The 23,602-nt window shown below is 41.0% G+C and overlaps 2 protein-coding genes across 3 annotated transcripts; one reads left to right on the forward strand and one right to left on the reverse strand.

Annotated features, from left to right (window-relative positions):
- Nucleotides 1-549: 549 nt before the first annotated feature.
- Nucleotides 550-16,653, reverse strand: sez6l2 (seizure related 6 homolog (mouse)-like 2). Of its 2 annotated transcripts, none has more exons than XM_054760592.1 (19): nt 16,489-16,653; nt 15,735-15,816; nt 15,533-15,661; nt 15,224-15,439; nt 11,703-11,839; nt 11,362-11,554; nt 10,344-10,529; nt 10,084-10,267; nt 8,870-9,033; nt 7,224-7,418; nt 6,581-6,719; nt 4,974-5,170; nt 4,693-4,887; nt 4,298-4,492; nt 4,036-4,227; nt 3,817-3,855; nt 2,762-2,879; nt 2,555-2,666; nt 550-1,718 (listed from the first exon to the last, which is right to left on the reverse strand). In XM_054760592.1, exons 2-19 carry the CDS (start codon nt 15,790-15,792, stop codon nt 1,689-1,691), a joined length of 2,679 nt encoding a protein of 892 aa, XP_054616567.1. In that variant the 5' UTR covers nt 15,793-15,816; nt 16,489-16,653; the 3' UTR covers nt 550-1,688. The 2 variants fall into 2 exon arrangements, with proteins under 2 accessions (XP_054616567.1, XP_054616566.1); XM_054760591.1 differs by having other exon boundaries at nt 15,224-15,442.
- asphd1 (aspartate beta-hydroxylase domain containing 1) lies at nt 16,573-22,406 on the forward strand. Its single transcript, XM_054760594.1, has 6 exons — nt 16,573-16,760; nt 18,625-19,070; nt 19,142-19,348; nt 20,914-21,121; nt 21,608-21,721; nt 21,885-22,406. Exons 2-6 carry the CDS (start codon nt 18,648-18,650, stop codon nt 21,992-21,994), a joined length of 1,062 nt encoding a protein of 353 aa, XP_054616569.1. The 5' UTR covers nt 16,573-16,760; nt 18,625-18,647; the 3' UTR covers nt 21,995-22,406.
- Nucleotides 22,407-23,602: the final 1,196 nt, after the last annotated feature.

A 23,602-nucleotide genomic window follows, 5' to 3' on the forward strand; every position in this document is an offset into this window, starting at 1 on the left:
TAAAGAGGTTAAGCGACATAGAAGATGGATGGATGGATATTATGAAAAACAAACGAAACAAAATAGAGTTGTCATTTTTGAAAAATTCCGTTGAGGAAAAAGTCATAATATAATAGAAAAAAATGTACAAGATTATTTAAAAAGACAGCTGAAATATTTGGAAAATGAAAAAAACAACAACAGCAACAATGGGGAAAAAGAGCAAAGACCAAAGTTCATACTAATAATACACTTTTTCACCTATATCACAAAGCTGAGATGCAGTTTGTTCTTGAAATATATATAACGTCTTAGCATATCAACATAAGTTGCTTTACAAAATATCAAAGTGGCTCTTGAGTCCTTGCATTTTTCACTATGCGGCCCTCGCTGGAAAAACTTTGGACTCCCCTGTGTTATACACACACAAAGAGTGAGAAATGCTGGAGGCCGGTGGCCTCCTGGTGGTCTAGTAGTGAGCACGTCAGCCTCAGAGTCTGGAGATTCAGGGAAAGAATTTGTCCACCAATGAGGGCAACGCTATAAAAAAATGTAGGAATGGAAAAATGACACTTCCAACAGATTGTACACCATTCAACAGAGACTTTATTTCCAGTTCAGCAAATAAATTACCGTCTTCAAAAGAATCTACTCATATATGAAGCAGAAAAACAATGCTACTGATAAAAAAGAATTCAGTCTACTAAGCAACAGTCTCCAAGAGCCTCCATTTGGCACGGCGAATAAGACAAACGTTTGCCGCGCAAACAATCCGTTTTAAATAAATACATAATGCATTACAGCAAACAGCCAGGGTTGTAATTTTTCATCAACATAGTGCATACAACATCAAATCTGATATGTCAATAACTATAATGATAATGGCAAGATTGAGCAGAAGCAATATAATTTACAATCAGTGCATGCTGTAAGCATAATGACATTCATGTCCTCGCCTTCTCTTGTACTACATGTCATGAGACACTACGTGGTGATGCCTTTTTGAAAAGCAATTATTAAATTAATTAAATTAAATAAACACTGCCTTTGTAAACACTACTTCAACAACAGATGAAACACTTAAGGACATTGAATTATTTTAGCATATTTTGGCACTGAATTTTCATTATCTGTTGAAAGAAAATATACAACCTCCCCTGACCAAGTGTAAATATGAGGTTTATATATATATATTTCATCTAGTACTGTACTGTATATACTGTATATATATCAACCTCAGTCAATATCAAGTCATATTTACATTCAATGTGTTTGTGTGAACTTTACACAAAACAGACAACGTGAGGAAGAGAGAAAACAGTGAATGAACGACGTTTCAGTCTGCGACACCCAAAAATGAACATTCAAGTTCGTTTTGCTTAGTCACGTGTAAGATTAGCGTGTTGGTATTGCTAATTACTCAAATCTTTTGGCCTCCATATAATTTCACGAAGCAAAGAAAACAGTTCCTCTGTCGCCTCCTGTTATAGAGTCCAATTGTTACCCCTCGTAAGGCACCAGTCCCAATGTAACAGATAACTGGACTGTCATGTCACCAAACAGCACAATAGAACTTCCACAATTCATAAACTAACCAGATGATAAAAAAGTGAAAGGGGGATTAGATGGTTTTATAGTAATAAAAACATTTTGCCCTTCAAAGCAAATTCATCTTGTCGTTTTTAAATCTCACCAAGATATGTTGGTCTTTAAATGGACACTTCATACTCCTGTGTATCCTGCGGGCAGAAAGAGGGCATAAATCCAGATTAAGATACGAATATAATGTAAACTCTAACCAGTGACGTGCAGTCAGGGATGAGGTCATGATGAAAAATGAAAAAACAAATAATGATAACATAAAACAAAAATGAATACAGCTGTGCCTCGTTTATCGCGTTTAATTGGCTTCAGACTTGACCGTGATAAGTGAATTTCCACAAAGCAGGATTCAGGATTTTATGACCTTCTAAAAACTCTTTTTTTAACATTATTAGAACACTGCAGACATGAAATAACACCCCTACAGTCACTTTATACTCGTATTACAGTACCTAATATAGTCGACATGATAAGCGATAATAAGATAATAATAAGTCACGTTAGCATTGGTGAAAGCTCATTGTTGTTGTAGCATTTTGAACATAATGTAATCCTGAAGGGGTGGGGGGCGTGCCTGAGCTGGAAGGTGCTTGTCACCAACCGTGAACGCGTTGCCACTGACTACAGTTGTCCCTCCTTTTTTGCCGTTAACTGGTTCCAGACCTGACCGCAATAAGTGAATTTCCGCAAATTTCTGTGAATTTTCATGAATGCTTTATATTTGTATTTTTGTTTGTTTTGACATTTTTATGCTTGAAAATACTTAATTTAGGCCAAGAAGACATACAATTGGCTTAAATATGCATATTTTTGCACTAATAATAGGCCATATTCAACCACCAAACAGCAATCATTTATTAATTCATTTGTGAAAAACTGCGATAGAGAGAGGGCGCAACGTTCCAACCGCAATGTGGCGAGGGACGACTGTCTAGCGACATAAGAGATCAAGTGAAATGGAGCGTTTCCTTACCCCTGCCTCATATAGAGGGTTCTTGAAATCGGACTCGACTGTAATGGGACTGTAGGAGTGTGTGTGAGAAAGGGACTTCCAGAAGAGTGGCTTCCATTCTAGTCTGCAGATGCTGTGAGGGAGCAAAAACAAAAAAGGCAGATAATCACATCAATTTATGACGTAGTACCCTAGCATGGGGAAAAAGCTTGTGCTAAAAATACCTACTTTGTATAGTACATGTATATTCCTCCAATCAGGAGGATGACCAGGATGATGGGCAGAATTATTGCCAGCGCAATGTTCTCACTCAGGATCTGATGGGAGGGCTCGAACGACTGGGATACTGTAATATAAAGAAAAAAATGTATTCTTTGGAAATACTGTTAATGTTCCAGTTGACGCCCCTATTGGCTTTAAGTAAACATGGCATGAGCAGCTGTGGCTGTAAGCAACCTCCTGATGGCCAGCATCAAGTAGCTTTATCTACCTCTGCATGCACTTTAAAATGCTGTTTGCCTTTCCCAGCTGTCGCTATGTTACACTTGTTGTTTCCAGTGATCTCATCAGCCTTATTAATGCTGGTTGCACAGTTCGCTTCTCAGCACCACTACAACATTGGTTGTGTTGCTGCCGTGTTGCGCAATATACATCATGATCACGTGGCCAAAGAGAACTTTATTGGCCTTTCCACTTTCTCATGCACCTCATATTATTATTAAAGTTAAAAAAATAAGTTGATATTTCGGAAACAACAGCCAAGGAAAATGTAACAAGTCATTCCAGTCTTGTGTGTACATACGTACATACAGTATATAATTCCATATAATATGTAGCTTTATACTGTGAATAGTGCGTACACGAATACATCTGTGTACATTTAACAAGTGCAGAAACATCTGCCCACTTTTTGTGTGTAAGAAAAATGTCAAAAGACGTAATAACGTCAGCAGGTTGTGATATTACAGCAGCTAGCACTTTAGCACTTTATAACTCCTCAAGTGTACATGGTCTTATGCCTATTGTTTTACTGCTTTTTAAAAAAAGGATTCATTCTTTTTTCCCTTTTATGTGAAATGTTATTGTTGTTGTAATTGTGCTTAACACCAACCTGCCCTCAGGGACTAAAGATGGATATTAGCCACTGGCTACAATCTTGCATATTTCCATGAAAACGTTGATTAATAGGCACTGTCCTTCTCTTTCTTAAATAAATAAATCCACAGATGTTACAGACTAACTAGGGAGGTACTGTAAGGTATAAAATAGAGAAATAGAATCACCTTCTAATTTGTGATCATCCAGAAGCTCCTCGTAGGCCACTGTGTGAAACAAAGGACATGCATTCATGGAACAATCCACAATCCGGGTCAATGTGGTATTTTCTGCACTTTTCCAACCTTATTTTCAAATAGTGACCCAAAGAGTACAAATGAATCCTGTCTAGGCCCAGTGTGGTGTGCTTCCACAGTCCTGCACAACAGTTTGGGGCTGATCTTTACCTTTGCAAAAGGGTGGTGGGCTGTTCCACTGAGAGGGGTGTCCGGGCACACAGCAGATAATAACCTCCCCGATAAGCTCGTAGCCTTCATAGCAGAAGAAGCGCAGAGTTTCTCCCGCCTGGTAGCTGTGCTTGTACAGTGTTTGGTAGCCATTGTCTGGGACGCCCGGGTTGGGACACGGGTCGTATTTTACTGGACACATAGAGGACAGTCACGTCTCTGAAGGTTTTTTCAACTTGAATGGACGTGAATGACAACTTACAGACACATTTAGGGCTGTGGTCGCTCCACTTGGGGGTACCGGTGTCTCGTCCATGGCAGGAGATTTGACCGGGACCCTCCAGTTGGTAACCCTGGTTGCAGGAGAAACGGACAACGGTTCCCACCGCAAAACCGGCTTCAGGGCGCACCGAGCGCGCTCCGTTTACAACCTCTCCCGGATCAGGACACTGCTGGACTGTGGATGTGGGAAACAAACGACAGCATTCTACTTCCAGAGAAACCCAGACTTCACTCGCCCTACTTTGTTCGGGTGTACAGTAATATGCAACAAGGCCCATTTTTATTTTAGTTATGAGATTTTAACATGAATGACTTAGACGATATATTACGTGAGGGGATGAGTGCTGTGCATTGTTGTTGGAAAGGAAACAGAACCTTTGACACAGGTAGGTGGGCTGCTGCTCCAGGAAAGGTCCCACTGACAGGTGATGATGTCAGAACCATTGATGTCATATCCTGGCTGGCACTGATAGGTCAGTACACTCCCCCTCACAGGGGCAGAGTGGGACGAGCTGATCCATCCAAACTCGATTTGAGGGAGAGTGGGACAGGTGTCGTTTGGCTCAACCTCTGCATAACACAAAGAAACAAGATGTAACGCACAGTGTGAAGTGTTATCGTACACGAACTATCTATCGATTGATGGGAAACTTTACCACGATAATGGATTAGGAATCCCTGACTCAGGATAAAACTGGAATCCTCCGGATCGCTCTGAAATTGAATGGTGACTTCTGAGCCCCCAGACACAACTTTGAAACGTTCTTTGGAGCCGAGGTACTGGCCGATGACATGGGACATGAGATCACGGCCGTCAAAAACAGTCAGCACGTCCGTGTGGCGAATATTCAAACTTTTTGAAGGGGGGAAAACAGACAGAGAGAGAGAGAAAAGGCATTTAATACCGGACATAATCTGTATTTCACGTGTTTCCAGACCAGCACACGTTGGATACTTTTTATTATCAACTAACCCTAACCTCGCTGCAAAATGATATCATTTTGATATCACTGATTTACCAAAACTGTAAAAAGGACGAGGAGCTAATTGGAAGCGGGCGGCGATTAGAAAAATATTTATCTTGTTATGTAAAACAACATCATTTTTAACTTTAACATTGATTTGGAGTGCATGACAAAGTGGAAGGGAAAATGTAGCTCTCTTTAGTATGTATTTAGTATATTGCACCACACAGCTGAAACAGAACCTATGTTGTAACAGCGGTGAGGCTCATACTGCTCAGCTAGCTTTAATACCGCTGATTAGGTCGTTGTAAAAAAGAAGTATGACAAGTTTAACACACGTGACTTTGACAGCAACAGTTGAATATGACAACCAGGATTTTAAAGCGCATGGAGAGATCAATTAAACCAGTGGATTCTGGCCATTCATGATACAATAATCCCTCATTTATCCCTCAGTTAATTGGTTCCCAGACCTGACCGTGATAGGTGAATTTCCATGAAGTAGGATTCATTATATATAAATCCAAAAATTTAAAAAATGCAACATACAAAACCGGTTTATGACCCTCTAAATACAGTTTTTAATATTATTAGAGCCCTCCAGACATGAAATAACACCCCTATATTCACCTTTACACTCATGCTACCCAATATAGCAGATATAATAAGAGAAAATAAGACTCACACATTAGCGTTGGGAGAGTTGTTCTTTTGTACTTCCTGTTCTGTACTCTACTTCCTGCGGTGGCTATTGTCTCATCAATGTAACATTACTGACACCTGGTGACCAGTGTAGAATACAGTGTTCCTTCACCACGTCACAGTTCACCTTTCGCGGATTCGCTCTTTCGTGGATTGCTTTAAGTGCAATTTTGCAAATGTTTTTTTGACAGCGTATGAATGCGATTGTGTTCCGTGTCCTTGTGGTGTATTTGAGCGATCTATCCGTGCTCTGTTGTGTGTCTCTTCTTGTGTTTACTACTGCTACCAGGAGAGGCTGTTGTGTACTCATGTGAGAGAGTTGAAGACATGGCAAGTTCGTCTCAGAAAATGTAGAGCAACGACAGTCCTGATTTGCTGTGGGAGAACCCGCCCATTATGTTCTGCGTTCTGATTGGCTGTAGACCATTGTGAATGAGTGAAGCCGTGAAATTCGAGGCAGGAAGTGACGATGGATTACTGTACTTTAAATAAAAAACAGGAGGTTGCCTACAGCCACAGCTGTCGATGTTGGTAATTAGACACCACACCCTACGGCTACAGCAGACTTTGTCTTTGCTTAAACGAGGCAAACTCACATGTGGATGTCCAATTCAATGCGCTTCTCCTCGTTGCCGTGGATCTGCCATAAGCAATCCAGACCCTTGGAGTAGCTCTGGGGCCAATCAGGAGACAGGATGGTGCCGGAGGGTTCAGACAGGTCGCCTCCACAGAGAGCTAACCCAAGAAATAAACAAAGTCAAATGACCACAACAAAAGGGGCTGGAATAGAAAACTGAAATCAGCCAGTGAAGTCCCCTTGTTGTGTCTGTGGAATAATTAAACATCTACTTGTCTTCTTAGCTAGCGAACTTCAATCGATGAAGATTAATTACTTTGACACAACCACCTCATTATTTGGATCCCTTGAGGTAGGAAAACAAGGTGAATGTGCAACAAAGAAGAGCAGCTCTACATGATAACTTGAAATACATAACCAGGAATAGGGTTTTCTCCGTAAATCTTAAATAGAAGGGGTCATTTCCATCATTGCCTGTTACTCTTACTAGTTGTGACCGTCTACTTTTACTTTTCCTCTTATAACATGGATATCAGACATTTTAAGTCAGTTAAAGCAGGGTAACGACGCCCAGAAAGTCAACAAGATGGACACATACAGTACTAAATACTAAATACTAAATACTATACTGAAGCTGTTATTAAAAAACAAACTCTACATACCTTTGCACACAGGTTCACTATCATTCCAGTGGGGATTGCTGGGGTCCACACACTCGATGGTGGCTGAGCCCTGTTCCATGACGAAGCCTGGGGAGCAGCTGAAGGTAACGGTGGTGCCCAGCTGGTAGCTGATGTCACTGCTGCTGAAGTTGCCATGAGGCATGTAGGGCTCCCAGCAGTGCTCATCGTCAAAAGCTGGAACAACAAAAAAACAGGCATGATGAGACCCACCACTCCCTGCATATGGTTTCACTCGTGCTTCCCTTTGCTGAGACCCTTCCCCCAAAATTATGACATAATGATGTCATTGTGAAATAAATAAACAAGGTAAAACAAATATATAAATAAAAGAATATGTAAAATATACATATTTACTTAAATACAAGTCATGCAAATTGTAATCATTATTTAATATTAATAAAAAAAGATACATTTTTAAGAATTTAGAATCTAATAAGACATTTTGCATAGGCTAGCACAGGGGTGTCCAAAGTGCAGCCGGCGTTTTTTTTACTGGCCCGCGACGCATTCTAAAAATAGAATTTAACAAGAAAACTAAAAAGAAAAACAACAACAGCAAAAATGGAAAAAAAAAACCCAGCAGTAATATTACAAGAATTAAGACAAAATATTAAGGGAAAAAGTTGTAATCTAATGAAAAAACAAAGAATAAAGTTGTCATTTTTTGGAAATTAGGTTGTGGAAAAAGTTATAATAGTATGGGAATAAAGTCCAAATAATATTGGAATAAAGTCATAATTACAAGAAAAATAATTACAAGAAGAAGTTGAAATAGTTGGAAAAATGAAAGAAAAAACAACAGCAAAAATGGAAAAAACAGTTGTAATTTTTTTTAGAATAAAGTCTAAATATTAAGAGAAAAAAGTTGAAAATCTATGAGAATGAACTCATAATATTATGAGAAAAAATGTCATTTTTGTAGAATAGACATTAATAGAAATATTAAAGGAAAAAAATGTTTTTTTTTAACGTTGTAATATTATGAGAAACAAACGAAACAAAATTAAGTCGTAATTTTGGGAAAGTTAGGTTGGGGAAAAGTAATGATATTATGGGAATGAAGTAAAAATATTACAGGAACAAATATTAGCAAAAGAACATTTACAAAGATTATTTAAGAACAAAGTTGAAATATTAAAAAACCCAAAGTTGATACTAATAATAGGCTTTTTGAACTATACAGTATCACAAAGCTGAGATGCAGTTTTTCCCTTGAAGCATATATTTAAATATCTTCTTAGCATATGGCCCTCGCATCCTTTCATTCAGTATGTGGCCTCGCTGGAAAAAGTGCGCACACCCCTGGTCAAGCATAAGGAATAAAAGAATAAAAAGTGAGGCAGAAGAGGATGAAAGTTCTTTGCTTTCAAATGTAAATGCAAATAACCCTCTTCATCCTCTTCTGCTTCACTTTCAGTCATTTCCTTGTTAGAGAACACTCCAACGTTTTCTCTGCTGCTTCAGCTGGCAATTCTCGTGTATTTTCAAGAAGGACATGAATATTATCAACCCAAATATGGATTTTCTCCCAGCAGCTTGGCATTGGCAAACATTTGTTTTCCATTTAGCCTCCTACAAAAAAAAATCCATAAAATGTCCATAGCGTCCGGCGCCTTGACACTTACCCTCATATCGCAGCGCCAGAAGAAGAGGGATGGAGGATGAATCAGCAGTGAGCTCCAAGTACAGCGAGGTGCTCTCGCTCAGCAGTCCGTGCTCCGGGACGTCATCCAGATCCGAGTCGAAGAGCGGCGATGACAGCGAACTGTTTCCACTGCGCACAATTAACCTCAAAGGACAAAAATCACATTACTAACATGACAGGAGATGTTATAGGACATAAAATACAGCAGTGAAGGCGATGTTACGGACTTTTTCATTCAAAAAATAGATCGTAAAGCTCTTCAGACAGAAGATTTACTATTATGTTTACTTGATTGTAAAGATATACACGTCTCGTCTTTTAAAGATGCAAGATACAGAACCCTGCAGTCCTTTGTTATGGTTTAAATGTCAGTTGTTTAACCTTCTCCACTTTATTGTGTTCAGTTTTTGTCGTTTTAATTCATCCATCCATCCATCCATTTTCTATACCGCTTCATCCTCATTAGGGTCGCGGGGGCATGCTGGAGCCTATCCCAGCTGACTTCGGGCGACAGGCGGGGTACACCCTGGACTGGTCGCCAGCCAAAGGCAGGGCACATATAGACAAACAACCATTCACACTCACATTCATACCTATGGACAATTTAGAGTCTCCAATGAAGCTAACATGCATGTTTTTGGAATGTGGGAGGAAGCCGGAGTACCCGGAGAAAACCCACGCACGCACCGGGAGAACATGCAAACTCCACACAGAAATGCCCAGGGGAGAATCCAACCCAGGTCTTCCCGATCTCCAAGCTGTTCCTGTATTGGCCAACGTGCTAACCACTAGACCACCGTGCGGCCCGTCGTTTTAAGTGAATTGGGATTTTATTTTGTGCGTGATTATGCAGAATTGAACAGTAATCCCTCGTTTATCATGGTTTACTGGTTCCAGACCGGATAAGGGAATTTCTGCAAGGTAGGATTCCTTATTTGTAAAAGGAATATTTTTATAGTTAGAGCATAGGAAATCTATTTACGACCTTTCTAAATACGCTTTTTTTTTTTTTTTTTTTTTTTTTACATTATTAGAGCCTTCTAGACATGAAATAACACCCTTACATTCACCTTTACACAATATAGTAGACATAATAACAGAAAATAAACAACTTAAGACATAAAATAAAATAAAATGTCAAAACTAAATTGCAATTTTAAATTCATCAGGAAGTCTCAGTGGGAAACTACTTACTTATCGTCATCTTCGTCCAGCGCAATCCTCTCAAAGTGCAGGTGGAGTCTGTGGCCCTCTTTGGCCTCCAGCAACCAGTGGCAGCTCAGGTTGTTTCCATTACTGTGGTTGGCGACAGACGGAGGGGGTGGTGACAGTATTCGACCCACGGTCGCATTACGAATCCACCCTCCGCAAGACACAGCTAAAGAGAAATAAGCAATGAACCGTATGAATACAACGCATTCACTACACACTTGTTCATGGCCTCAGTCACTGACCGACACATTGGGGTTCGGGCGTGCTCCAGTGTGGTCGTGTGGTGTTGACGCACGTCGCCACCTCATGACCCCGAACTTGGAAACCGGGATCGCAGTGGAAGTGCGCCTGACCGCCTGGGTGGATGTCGGTCACGGTCACCCCGCCGCTTTCCGGGGAACGAGGGAACGGGCAGGACAGCATAAAAGCTTTAAGAGACAAGACAGCGCATAGACCTTTATTTTGAAAAGTGTGACTACTCCAGACAATAAAAACATGGCTTCTCTATGCCTTTTCATGACTGATTATTTGTCATCATATAAGGATGGTCTTTGTCTCTCAAGGGACAATACCATATGTAGAGAAGTCAGTGTACAGCTTGGACAGCAGTACAGTTTTACCATCCACTGAGAATGATTTAGCACTTGGCCATTATTGTTCAAATAAGCCAGCAAGTAATCTAATAGTAATCTAATAGTAATAAAATAGTAAAGTGAAATGAAGTAAAGTAAAATAAAATAAAAGCTTGCATATGCATTTGGGACACATTATAAATACAAATAAAATATATAAGTATAAATATATAAGAACATTGACATATAATACATATATATAATTGTTATTGATGCAGGCCTGATCCACCCAGAATTGGTCCACGACCCACTTTTGGGTCCCAACCCACCAGTTGAGAACCACTGATACGCAGGCTTTAATAAAATTCTTTCACTCCTCTGGGAAATTTCTCCAAGATGTTCGGAGTGCGTCTATGGAAATATTTGTCCATGCGTGCAGGAAAGCATTTGTGAGGGCCGCTGCGAGGGCCATGCTCCCATTCCCGTCTGTTTGATACGCCCGGATGCAGCTTCAGGGACTTTTATTACATTACAAAGAAAGGCTGCATGACCAAGCGCTTCATTTTGAAAACATGTGGCGATGGGGACCTAATACATTCACATTTATGGCCTCCATATATTAGTCATTCTCAAATACTACTACAAGTACTAATACAAGACGTTTGCTTATGTGAAGGGTTTGATTTACCTTGGTAGTTGAGGATAAACTTGCCATGGTTGCTCTGCTGGCGACTGCGATAGTGGATGTGCACCTGATTGGTCGTACTGCGAATCACTTGACCCTCCCGAATCAGTGTCTCATTGGCTAACAGCTCTGGTGCCGAGCCCCCGTACCCCATGATGGTCAGGGACTCATCCTTGGATAGGTTCACCTTCCTCACCTTGCAGAGAAAAGTTGATAAATGATCTCCTTCCATCACATTTTTCCACCGTCATGCTAATGTGTGTGAAAAATCAATATGAAAGACTTGCGATGCAAGGAGTACTTACAGAGTGATTTATGCATCCAGAATATTATACATGCATTACCTGGATCTCCACACCGTAGCCTGCATACACTGTAATGCTGTAGGTGCATTCCAGTGGGGAAAAAGATGATGATGATGATGCAGAATCTGGTGACTCCACAACATCCTCCATTGCAGACAAAGACGCATTGCACTGAACTGTGAAAACAGGGAAACAAACACGCATTGCATCTTGTAGAAGAAGAAAGATTATCTTTACAGTCGGGCTGTCAAAAACAGCGCCTCGACTCATTTATTTTGTAATTAGGTTAAGCGTTTTTTTGAAGCATAATTAACGCATGCGCATCATGTCAAGCCACACCTGTTATGATGACACACGGAGCACAGTGTAGCGCCCATGCACTAGTGCTGTGAGATATCGCTGAGTTCATTTCAGACCCGATACTGAGTAAAATTCAGGCTGGCATCAGCGATACCGACCCGATACCGATATATTGGGGCAAATTCACCTAATGTGTCTGGTCAATTTGAAAAAGTAGCGTATTTCATATCATAGCATAAGGAATAACAGGCAATTCAATAATTGAATCATTAAATAAATTAATAACTTCAATAAGGTAATAATTTCATAATTAATGAATATTAATTCTCTATTTAAACCCTGCAGTATATTGAGGTAGCGGGGTGATTTACATTATAGTCAAGCTACTGTGACTTCAACTTACGTTACGTGGTGTCGTTGAACGCAACTCGTCTCGGCAGTTTAAGTGTGATTCAAATGTAAAGGCTGGAACATTTTCAGAAACGCTTGGTATCTTTTAGCTTGAGTTAGATTTTCAGCACAATTGGCGTTGTTAATACATACAATTATATACACAGGCATGGAAAAAATGATGAGACCACCCTTGTTTCTTCACTTTACTGATCCATTTTAATGCCTGCTACAACTAAAGGGACATTTGTCTGGACAAATATAATGATGATAACAGAGTTTCATTTAAGAGCTGATATCTACCAACTTCCATGGTTTTCTTGATGATAACCAAAATGACTTAGGTTCTTACGTGACTAGCTATAGCATTGCACTGCCAAAAATGTAACTCTTATGAGCTATTTTCATTGTCATTGTTATATTTGTCCCCACAAAGGTATCTTTAGTTGTACCAGGCATTAAAATAAACAAGAAACTGAAGAAACAAGGGTGGTCTAACCATTTTTTTCAGTATATGATTGTGTTCTGTCATCGACCGGTCCAGAGTGTACCCTGCCCAGGTGGGATAGGCTCCAGCATACCCCTGCTACCCTAGTGAAGACAAGCGGCATAGAAAATGGATGGAGGGATGGATGGTGTTCTGTCATTTATCTTTTTGTTCAAAAACACAGTAAAAATGGGCATAGTTCACGCATAGTTGCAAACTGTGATTAATTACAATTAATTCATTTGACCACTGTGATTAATTTGATTAAAATATTGAATCATTTGACAGCCCTAGTTACTACTATTTGTATTTATGTTTAATCTGAATGACTGGATTCATCAGTAACATGCACAGAAATTTTCACATGTGATGCCTCTTCTGCCGACGGAGCCAGACACTTGTGTACAAATGAAGCTGTTGCTATGGTGACCTGTAGTTCAAACACGAACCAAAATAGGCACCAGGAAAAGACATTTACATGTTGCATGTCAGCACCGCATTCAAATTTGACAACATTTGTCTGTACTGTACGTGCGCTGTAGCTAATTAATATTCTGGTGCTGAGGCTATCATTCATGCGCTTGTACAAACACCATACAAGACACGACACATGAAATCAAGTTTAATTATCAGTGGCGGTGCATACTGTACTGCATGTGCTACGTTACAAACGTCCCTGCTCATTGTGACTAATGTAGAACATATTCACGAGAAGTCATCTGGATGTTGGCTGGCTTTCACTTCCCAAGTGTCCTTCAGAGAAGAGGCAGTAATCAATATTTTTGCATAACACATTGATATTCAATTACATGTACGTGCTCCAGTGGGCCACTTACAGATTGTTCTTGTGGAAATTCCACATTAAGTGCTTACAAATGGCCACCGCCTTTCCGCCACACGGGCATCTTAAACGCCTCGGTGCCGAATAACAATCATTTAGGGCACGTCACACTCCTAATACGCTTTGTTCATGTGGGTTTTAGAGTAGTCATATGCAGGTCTCTTCATCACCAGTGTGACCTTCTTCCTTCTTGTGGATCTGCACTTGAATTATGAGTGCCTTTCAGAGGGCTGAAAGAATCCTGAGAAAGTAGAGAGAGCATGTTACACTGCACAAGTAAGACCACAAGCACACACAGTCCTTACTTGGTTAATTATTTAAAAGGTAGCACTAGCTCAATTTCTGCTGGAAATAAGCCAAAAAACACAATAAATTCCATTTACAAATTACATAACACAATATCATTGACAATGAATGACATCTGAAACAGGAAAATGGCTAGCTATGTTTGCATATACAACTAGAGTTGCAGGTTAATGAAGGCAGTGTTACGTTACCTTGCTGTTATTATTCCTTCAATCAGTCGGTCAGACCCGTGAGTCTCCTGAGTCACCAGGCATGAATGTGAACGATCGTTGTCAATACATGATTTTACACACTTCTAATCAGTGGCATTCACACGCAACGTCTGCCGGTCTGTGTGTGAATGCTGAAATGCTGCAGCTCAACTGAAAAGTAGAATGAATGTTGAAATATCCTGGAAATGTGTTGAAATCTAGTCAGGATCGAACTAGCAACAAACAGGGTGGGAGATTTCCACCAATAGGGGGCAACATTGAAATTGTCCATTGATTTTCAACTGGGAAAAATGTCACAGAAAATATTAAATTACGAAAAATGTGGAATTAAAAAAAAAAAAGTCCTGACACATAGCCCACATGTCCTGAATGCGCTGAAATGTTGATGTTGGAATGGTTTGAAAGTGTTTAGCGGCGGAATTTGAAACGTTAGAACGAAAAAATGTCAAAATGTTTAAACATGTTGAATGGTTACATGAGGATCGAATCAGCAACCAACAGCGTGGGAGACGACCACTCGACGACCGGAGCCACGCCACCATGCACAGAATAAGCAAAATGTTACATGCAATGTTAAATGTACAATGCCACCAATAGGGGGCGACATTGAAATGTTCAATGGGAAAAAATGTCACAGAAAATATTGAATTATGGAAAATGTGGGAATTAAACAAAAAGTCCTGTTGGGAAAAACCACTCTACCTCCGGAGCCATGCCACCCTGTAGGCTATGCAGGATGTTACAGTAATGGAAAATGGAAAATGACTTTCCACCAGCGGATAAATAAATTGTCCATTCATTTTAAATGGGAAAATTGTCACAGAAAACATGAAATTATAGTAAATGCAGGAATTTCTTGAAAAGTCCTGATAGCCAAGTGTGTTTTGAATGAGCAGAACATTTTGACGTTGGTTTGAATCGGTTGAGAAATGTTGGAGGAGTTAGTGGACAAAAAATGAGGAGGAATAAAATTGTATATTTTACATGTATGAACGCTTCTCGGCATTCTGGCATGCAGGTGTACCTGGCATGTGCATTGTGGTTATCGTAGTGGTGGTGATTAGAGTAGTGGTCGTCTCCTCTTCTACGGGCACGAAGGACATGCGGCTTCTCGATCCCGCGTGGCCGCCCGCAGAGGAAGATACAAGCGCTGTGGTGAGCAGTCCCGGCGAAATGACCGTGGCGGTCGACTCGCTGTGCCTGACACCGGGCACCGCCTGTGTGGGGTTGGTGGTGGTGCCTGCTGAGGTTTAATTAAAGATAATGTCATCCTCAATGGCTGCTCAACCATATCACATTACATGACCGTGTCCGTAAAAGTCGATGACGGTACCTGCGGTGGTCGAAGCCTGACCTAAGTGTTCCTTACTCTGTAGGGCCGCATGGATCAGGTCGCCCAGAGGATAAGAGTCAGGGGGTAATGTTGGTGGCCTATCAGTCTCGGGACTCATAAAGCTCATGCCTGTGCAACCAAAAAGAAAATATTCAGATAAAGCCACAAGGGATGAATCCCCAACACACACTTGTGCTGTTACCTGAAACTCGTTGGATTATGGTGACAGACAGTATCACAGCAAGGTGTGAGAACCCCATGGCTCTGAATAGGAACCCAATTACCTGAAAAGGACAAGCATCATATGCATCACCCAAACAAAATGCACATCATTGTACCTTTCAGATGTACAAGGTAAGTCAAAACATGCAGTAAGCCCTATGTGGACGCTTACTGTAACACTACTTTGAAATATAGTATACTGACTTGTGAATGCATATTAATGGACAGCTTTAGATCCCAGGTTTAGCATTGCAGGTATTACGTTTACATCACACAGGCTATGCCATTTTCTATGTAAATAACGTCAAAGCGCATCGCTATTAATGGAATTATTAATGTTACTCACTGCGGACGCCTCACCGTTTTACAAGTGTAGGCCAAAAGAAAAGGTGAAAAAAATGCATACGTTCAAGGGATAAATGCCCATGCTTTCCCTGCGTTCCCTTAGCACCCACCCCCCCCCCAAACCTGCATGTGAATGTCCAAAAATGCGCTATTTCACATCCACAAAAATGACTCCCCTCTCTGCAGGTACACGACTTTCGTTTTTGTTACGCCAACGCGTCCTAAATCGTCTGTCATCCGAGGCGTTTCCTCGGTGAAAATACCAGCCTGGCGTGTCACTAAAATGATGGGGGGCTCTGCAAGGCAAGCATCCCTCGCACCGTGCCGAGGACTATTTTAGGTATCAATCGTTCAGACTAAACAAGACCAAAAACATGCGCGTCTCTTACCGTTTTGTAGGCTCCTGTGATGGTTTTATTAGACGCTATCCTGTTGCTGTAGGCCCCGTCGACACGCTGCCGAGGTGTCCCCTATTGCTGCTCACTGACGGCTTGACGCATTCGGCTCTGATGTGGGGGCTTCTGTGACTGTGTGGAGGCGCCAGGCGCGCTCTAGTGGCCGCGCGGTGTAACTGCAGGGAGTCGCAAGGCAGAAGATCCAGGAGGAGCGAGAACGGTGCTGGGGCGTGCGAGTGTGAGCCACCTCGGCGCTATTTATCAAGGTAATCAGGGTGATGTGATGACATTGCACCGTGCAGTGGCTAAAATGTGCATTTGAAGGCCGGCATGTTGTGGTGTGTGCTATCGCTGTGGAATGGGTGGACGTTTGCGTCAACATTAAATATGAGCCAGCTGAGCTGTCGGCGCTGGCGCAGAGCAAAACAAAATATAAAAGATGGAGTGCAAGACAAAACGACCAATCTCAGCATTTGTGGGACACCTTTATGGCGTTTACGCATGTTGGCTGTCATCTAAGTGTGTTACTGTATCACTGGGGGGGTGGGACCGGGACCCCTCTCTTTTGACGCAACTGCTCGTCTCATACATTTGAATTGCAACCCCCAGTTTGACTTTTCACTCACTGGCCACAACTTTAGGCAACATTATATGCAGTGCATTCAACTGGCAGCCACCAGGGATGTCTAAAGTGGGACCTGAGGGCTGTTTGAGGCCCGCGGCTGTTTTGTTATTGGCCCGAGGCGCATTTCAAGAATATAATTTAACCAGAAAACTAAAAAAAAACAAAAAACAACGACAGCAAAAATGGAAAATCAGCAGTAATTTTACAAGAATAAAATCCAAATATTAACATGTAAAAGTCGTAATCTATAAAGAAAAAGTTATAATTTTACAAGAATAATGTAATATTATTAGAAAAAATAACATTTTAGTTGCATGAAGTTGAAATTTTATAAAAAAAACGTTTAAAAAAAGTTGTAATTTTATGAAAAGCAAACAAAACGATTAAAGTTGTAATTTTTGAAAAAATATAATTAGAACAATAATTCCCATATTTAAGCACGTTGTATGTATTTTTTGCCCAAATTAAGCATGTTCAAGCATAAAAATGTCTAAATGAACTAAAATAGAAATATAAGGCAATCAGAAGACTCATTGAAAGACTGAATTCAAAGAAAAAAGGATTTGTAGTACTCCACACTGGTCACTAGGTGTCGGTAATGTTACTGTAATGTTGGTGAAACATACAAGCACCAGCCCAGAACACATTTACAGAAACACACACACACAAGCACCAACTTTATATTTATGCCATATTTATGTCATATTTATTTCTTAAATGGCTAATTTTCTCTTTTTATGTCTACTATATTGGGTAATAAGAGTGTAAAGGTGACTATTGGGGTGTTATTTTATGTCTAGAGGGCTTTAATGATGTTAAAAAGTGTATTTAGAAGGTCATTAAACATTTTTTTGCCTCTTAATTACGAAAATATTCCATTTATAAATAATGAATTCTACTTTGCGGAAAATCACTTACCATGGTCGGGTCTGGAACTAATTAACGGCGATAAACGAGGGATTACTGTACAGTTGTGAAAAAATTAGGACACATTATCTTGCTCAAATTTGACAAATGTTCTTGTCAATCTTCCAAATGTGCTTACCAAATTTGATTGGGTTTTTATTTTTGAGAAACTGAAATAAAAACATCAACTCTTAGTTATCAGCTAGCGTTGCTGTGAAAGTCTTGCATAATGACTTTGCTGGCAAACAACAAAAGATCACTTAAATGAGGTTGTAACCCGCCAAGGCAACTAGAACAAGAGGTCGGTGTCAGTCGGTCCTCAATGACGAAGCAGCGACCCAACATGGATGATTTATGCCTCATGCCAGGATTGGCGTCAGCACCCTGTAAGCCAGAAGGGGATTAAATAAAGAAAACAAGTGAACGAGACTGTCTGAAAGCAGGGCACAACGACCTCCCCTTCAGGCTTTGCTTGTTGGCAAACAGGACGTTTTAGCATGATCTGGTGCAATTGAGGACTACTCCACAAATGTAAAAATATATTCTATCACTCATATTAATATATCCCCGTAAGCTCTCTTAATCTGTTTGTATTTCAGTGTTTTAGCGCCCAATTGAAAGGATGCAGTGGTCCGTGAACTCACTGCCCTTGCCTCCATATGTTGAGGTGAGTGGCCTTCTGTGGACGCTCCTGCTCTTGTTCCTGTGGCACTGTTACCGAATGGGCTCAGATCTCCCATTGGTGGCTCATGCACAAGGGGGAAAAGCGGGTTCAAGAAGGTCTGCTAGTGGAAGCTGTGCTGGTAGAAAGTACAATGACCACTACAAGCTTTACAATGGTGATCCAAAGAGGCCTTTTATTAGCATGGAACCCGAAGAGGATGAGGAGCTCGGGCGGGGATATGTCACGCCAGTGCTGAGCCATGCCGTGTTCCCAGTCCACGCATCCGCAGGGGCCAGGAAACTCTACTCAGCCCTGCAAGAATATGCCAAACGCTACAGCTGGGTGGGAATGGGTCGCATACATAAAGGCCTTCGAGAACAGGTGGGAGCTTTAGAAGTACCTCGCGTGCTTCTTGGCATACAATTTTATTAAGGAAGGAATTTGTCCTGTAGGTCAGACTGAATGATCATTCGACTATACAAAAGCCACACCTCTTCTTCCTGCCGGATGTCCCGAGTGTTCCTTTCTTTCCACGTGATGCCCACAGGCATGACATTGAAGTCCTGGAAGCCAACTATTGTGCCATCCTGGGAGAGTTCCAGGCTGTGTACCAGAGAGGCACCGACTCCGAAGTTGGCTGGACTTTTATGGGGCCTAAGGTACGAAAGTAGAATGACAACCGAACGTGAACAACAAAATTGCACATCTTGATAGAGACTCAGCGTTTGCATATACCTGAATTTGGGATTAAAATAGCCGTGTGACAACTATATCATGCTTCTGCCATTTGCTGATGTTCAATGAGATCAGGAGCTCGTTGAATTTGCTTTTCGGTAACTTGCTTGTCGGACTCGCTGGCTTGTTATGTTAATTTAGCGTATTCGTTCTTTATGCTATTGTGTAGCTGAATAACTGTTGACGTGTCACGTTAACATACCAGGCACCTGTTGCTGGGCTTGAATTTGCTTAAATGCATTTCTAAACAAATACCACTTACAGTCCAGTGACTTTTATGTGTTTTTTCCTCTTCCTGACACATTTTTTGACTGATGTGACTTATACTCTCGAGTGACTTGTAGTCCGGGAGTCCAAACTGTTTCGACTTAGGTCGCATACAGAAATTGAAAGATGCGGGGTTGTTCATTTTTGTTTATTAAAAAAGTGCAAAGTCTTGAGCTGCCATGTGTACTACTGTCGTTTTGGCAATTCTTTAATGGTCTCACTAGATCAGAATGTCACTGAGTAGAGTGCATACACCCTTGTTCTATATCAGGGGTGTCGAAAGTCTTTCCACTGAGTGTCACATACTGCAGAAGGAAAGGATGCAAGGGCCGCTTTGATATCCTGCATGCTAAGAAGTTGTATGTACTGTATTTCATCTCAGCTTTGCGATATTGGTGAAAAAGCATATTACGTATTAATATCAACTTTGCTCTTTTTATTCCCATTTTTGCTGTTTTTTACATTAATTTTTCAAATACTAAATAATCTTTGTAAATGTTCTTTTTGTAGTATTATGACTTTATTCCCATAATATTGTAACTTTTTCCACAACCTAACATTCCAAAATTTACAACTTTATTTTGTTTTGTTTGTTTCTCAAAAATAACATATGTTTTAAAAAATATTTGACTTGATGCTACTAAAACAACATTATTTTTTCCTCACAATATTCGGAGTTTATTCTTGTAAAATTGAGACTTTTTCTTGTGAGAATACGCCTTTTTTCATATCATATTTTGACTTAATATTCGTAACATTATAACTTCTTCTGCGACCTTATTTTCCAAAAATTACACCTTTTATTTGTTGTTGTTTTTTGTTTCTCACACTATTATGACTTTCCAAAAATAATGTCTTTTTTCTTTAATATTTCAACTTTATGCTACCAAAATGACGTCATTTTCCCTCATGATATTACGATGTTATTCTCGTAAAATTACGACTTTTTCTCGTTAGATTCCAACGTTTTTTCTTAATATTTTGACTTTATGCAGAATTTACATTTTTTAAAGATGTTCTTGTTCTGGGGCGCACATTGTTCTAGATGGCACTACACCTTTGCACCCTGAGCTGTGTGTTCGGGCCGTGTTTTTGGCCCCGTACGAGTTATATTGTATATTTCTATATTTGATTATGCAGCAGTGTCTCAGACGACGTGAAAGCAAACATGTTTATTTCTGCATGTGGTGCGTCTGTGCAGTGACTCACATGTCTCTTTCAGGGCCAGGCTGTGTTTCCACTGTACAGTGCAGGCGAGTGCGTGGCGGCCAACTGTCGCTCCTGTCCCTGCACGTACCGGACACTGCTCTCTCTTCGCACATTCATAAGCAGCAACTCTTTGGGATCCGCTGGATTTTGGTTGCTGGGGCCAGGTTCTACACTGGGGAGCTCGTACGGACCCACTAATGCACGGCTGCGCTGTCATCTAGGTCGGTACCGGTAAATGAATTAAGCCTAAGAGAATTCAAGAATTGAAGCGCATTTACTGCAAGGTTGCCATCTTTGACATTTCACTCGCCATCTCTAAAAGGCTTGAAGGGGACAAGGCAATCATATGCAATCATATGGAGCAGGTCAATTCACTGCAGAGGACCTAAAAATGAACCCTGATGAGCGCCGGTGGTAACTGGGGAGGGTTTTAATTTCTTTTAAGACATAATGTTGTTGTTAGATGATATCAAACATGCACCCACACACACACACACACACACACACACACACACACACCGGATCTAATAACACTGCTGTTAAGTGATGCAGTTTAGGGTTCATTTGTACTTAGCCCATTTTCTGCTGCAATCCAGCTGGTTCGTAATCCTCTTGCCTTAAACACAGACCGGGACGGAGAGCGGGGCCCTTTTAGCTTCAGCGTAAAGACATAATAAATTTGATTTGGGAGCCAATCACTTTTGCAGGTCTGCAAACCCCCCCTCTGTGTGAGCTGGTGGTGGGAGGGGAGCCTCAGTGCTGGTCTGAGGGACACTGCCTCCTGTTTGATGACTCATTCCTACACACGGTCTCGCACAAAGGTTGGTGAATCACACACACACACACACACACGCACGCACACACACGCACGCACACACACACACACACACACACACACACACGCTAGGGACAAAGTGATGCTTCAGACTATTAAGTATGCCCACTTCGCTTTGTATTTAGTTTTCTCCACCTTATTTTTGAAAGGGCCCCCAGAAGCTGGACCCCGAGTCATTCTCAGTGTGGACCTCTGGCATCCGAATGTGGCTGCAGCTGAGAGACAAGCGCTGGACTTCATGTTCAGCCCCAATCTCTGAGCGGGCCATCACTGTGAGCTGTGACTTGTCAATCCATGCTGACCTTGGACCTGGCGGTTATGCAACACGCGGGGGTGCCTTATGTGAACCCCGCACGTTCATACATTTAACCCCAGTCTGTGAATCACATTTGCTCACACTGGAGTGCATGAAAATATTACTACGGATGAACTTTGGCGTACAAGAAGACCGAATTTAACACCCAAGCCGATGAGTCATTCTTTCCTCCACACCACGACGTTACATAATATACTCACAAATACTGTTTGCATGTGAAACGTGAAGTGCTCTGAATGCAGCCAACATACATTCATGAAATAAAAATGGAAATTCCAGTTTGTCTTTGCTCTGCTTTTTGATGTAGAAGGCCACAAGTATTTATCATGCCATTGTTTTCTTTGCCTTTGGCCTGTTGAACTCAAATACAAGTATACGGGGTTCAGAAGACGTAATGATGTGTAGTATTCTGCACTGGTCACTAGGTGTCAGTGACCTTACTGTAATGTTTGATGAGACACACAAGCTCCACACTTGATCGCCGGAACACCAGGCTTTTATTGCAGGTTTGAATGATCTCACAACAGGTACAATTATCCCTAACCGCGAGATAAAACTCAACTCTGGACCCCGATATCGCTTCCTGTCGGCCCCCCACTCAGGTCCCCAAGTACTATAACACATTTACAGCAACACACACAAGCACAAGTCTTATTTATGTCTTATTTTCCTCTTATTATGTCCACCCAATTATGCTCTGTTCTGTTTTATTTGTCAATGCTACGTCTAATCACTACTACACTTCTTACTGACTCTTCATTCTTGTGAGTCCATTGTCAGTACTCACCCATTATCCAACTACTTTCTGTTGTGTCGATTTTTTATTTTACCACATGATTACATTACCTTACTATTTTCCTATGTATTAAACCAGCAAAGAGCGCATTTGGAATTGAAGTAAAAACGGATTAAACAAGATTTGCTTCTTCCGACTCCTTTTGGACATGTGGAACTGTGAGTTGTAATATGTGATGTATTCCAATGCAGCTTGTATGCACGTTCAAATAAATTAAACCATAACTATATTTGGTAATACTAGTGTAAAGGTGACTGTCTAGAGGGCGCTAAGATGTTGAAAACTGCATTTAGAAGGTTGTAAACAGGTTTTCTGTGTTGGAACTACTCGGAATCCTGCTTTGCGGCAAATCACTTATCACGGTGGGGTCTGGAACCAATTAACCATGAAAAACGAGGCATTGATCTGTTCAGGAAGTGACGCGCATGCGCACAAAGCACGACGTCACACGCAGCGCAGTGTGTTTTGCGAAAAGCAAACATGGCTCCAGCCCTGGCACATTTGTCAAAAGGAGGAGAAAGGTGTCAAATGGAAGCGCTAATGCTTTTGGTGCCATTATAATGCTTTAGAATTTGTCTTTATTTAGATACCAGACAAACATAAGTTGAAAATCATGTTCTGCAACATTAATCTCCCCCAGCTCATTTTTGGTTACATTTTACAGGCAGCAGATGAGAATTAGTGAGGTGATTTCGTCTTATCTGCCATCTGTTCATGCGAGGGTCCCGGGATGAGGATTACGCAGACAGATCTAA

Source organism: Dunckerocampus dactyliophorus, chromosome 18 (genome assembly GCF_027744805.1).
Source record: "Dunckerocampus dactyliophorus isolate RoL2022-P2 chromosome 18, RoL_Ddac_1.1, whole genome shotgun sequence".
Lineage (NCBI taxonomy): Eukaryota > Metazoa > Chordata > Actinopteri > Syngnathiformes > Syngnathidae > Dunckerocampus > Dunckerocampus dactyliophorus.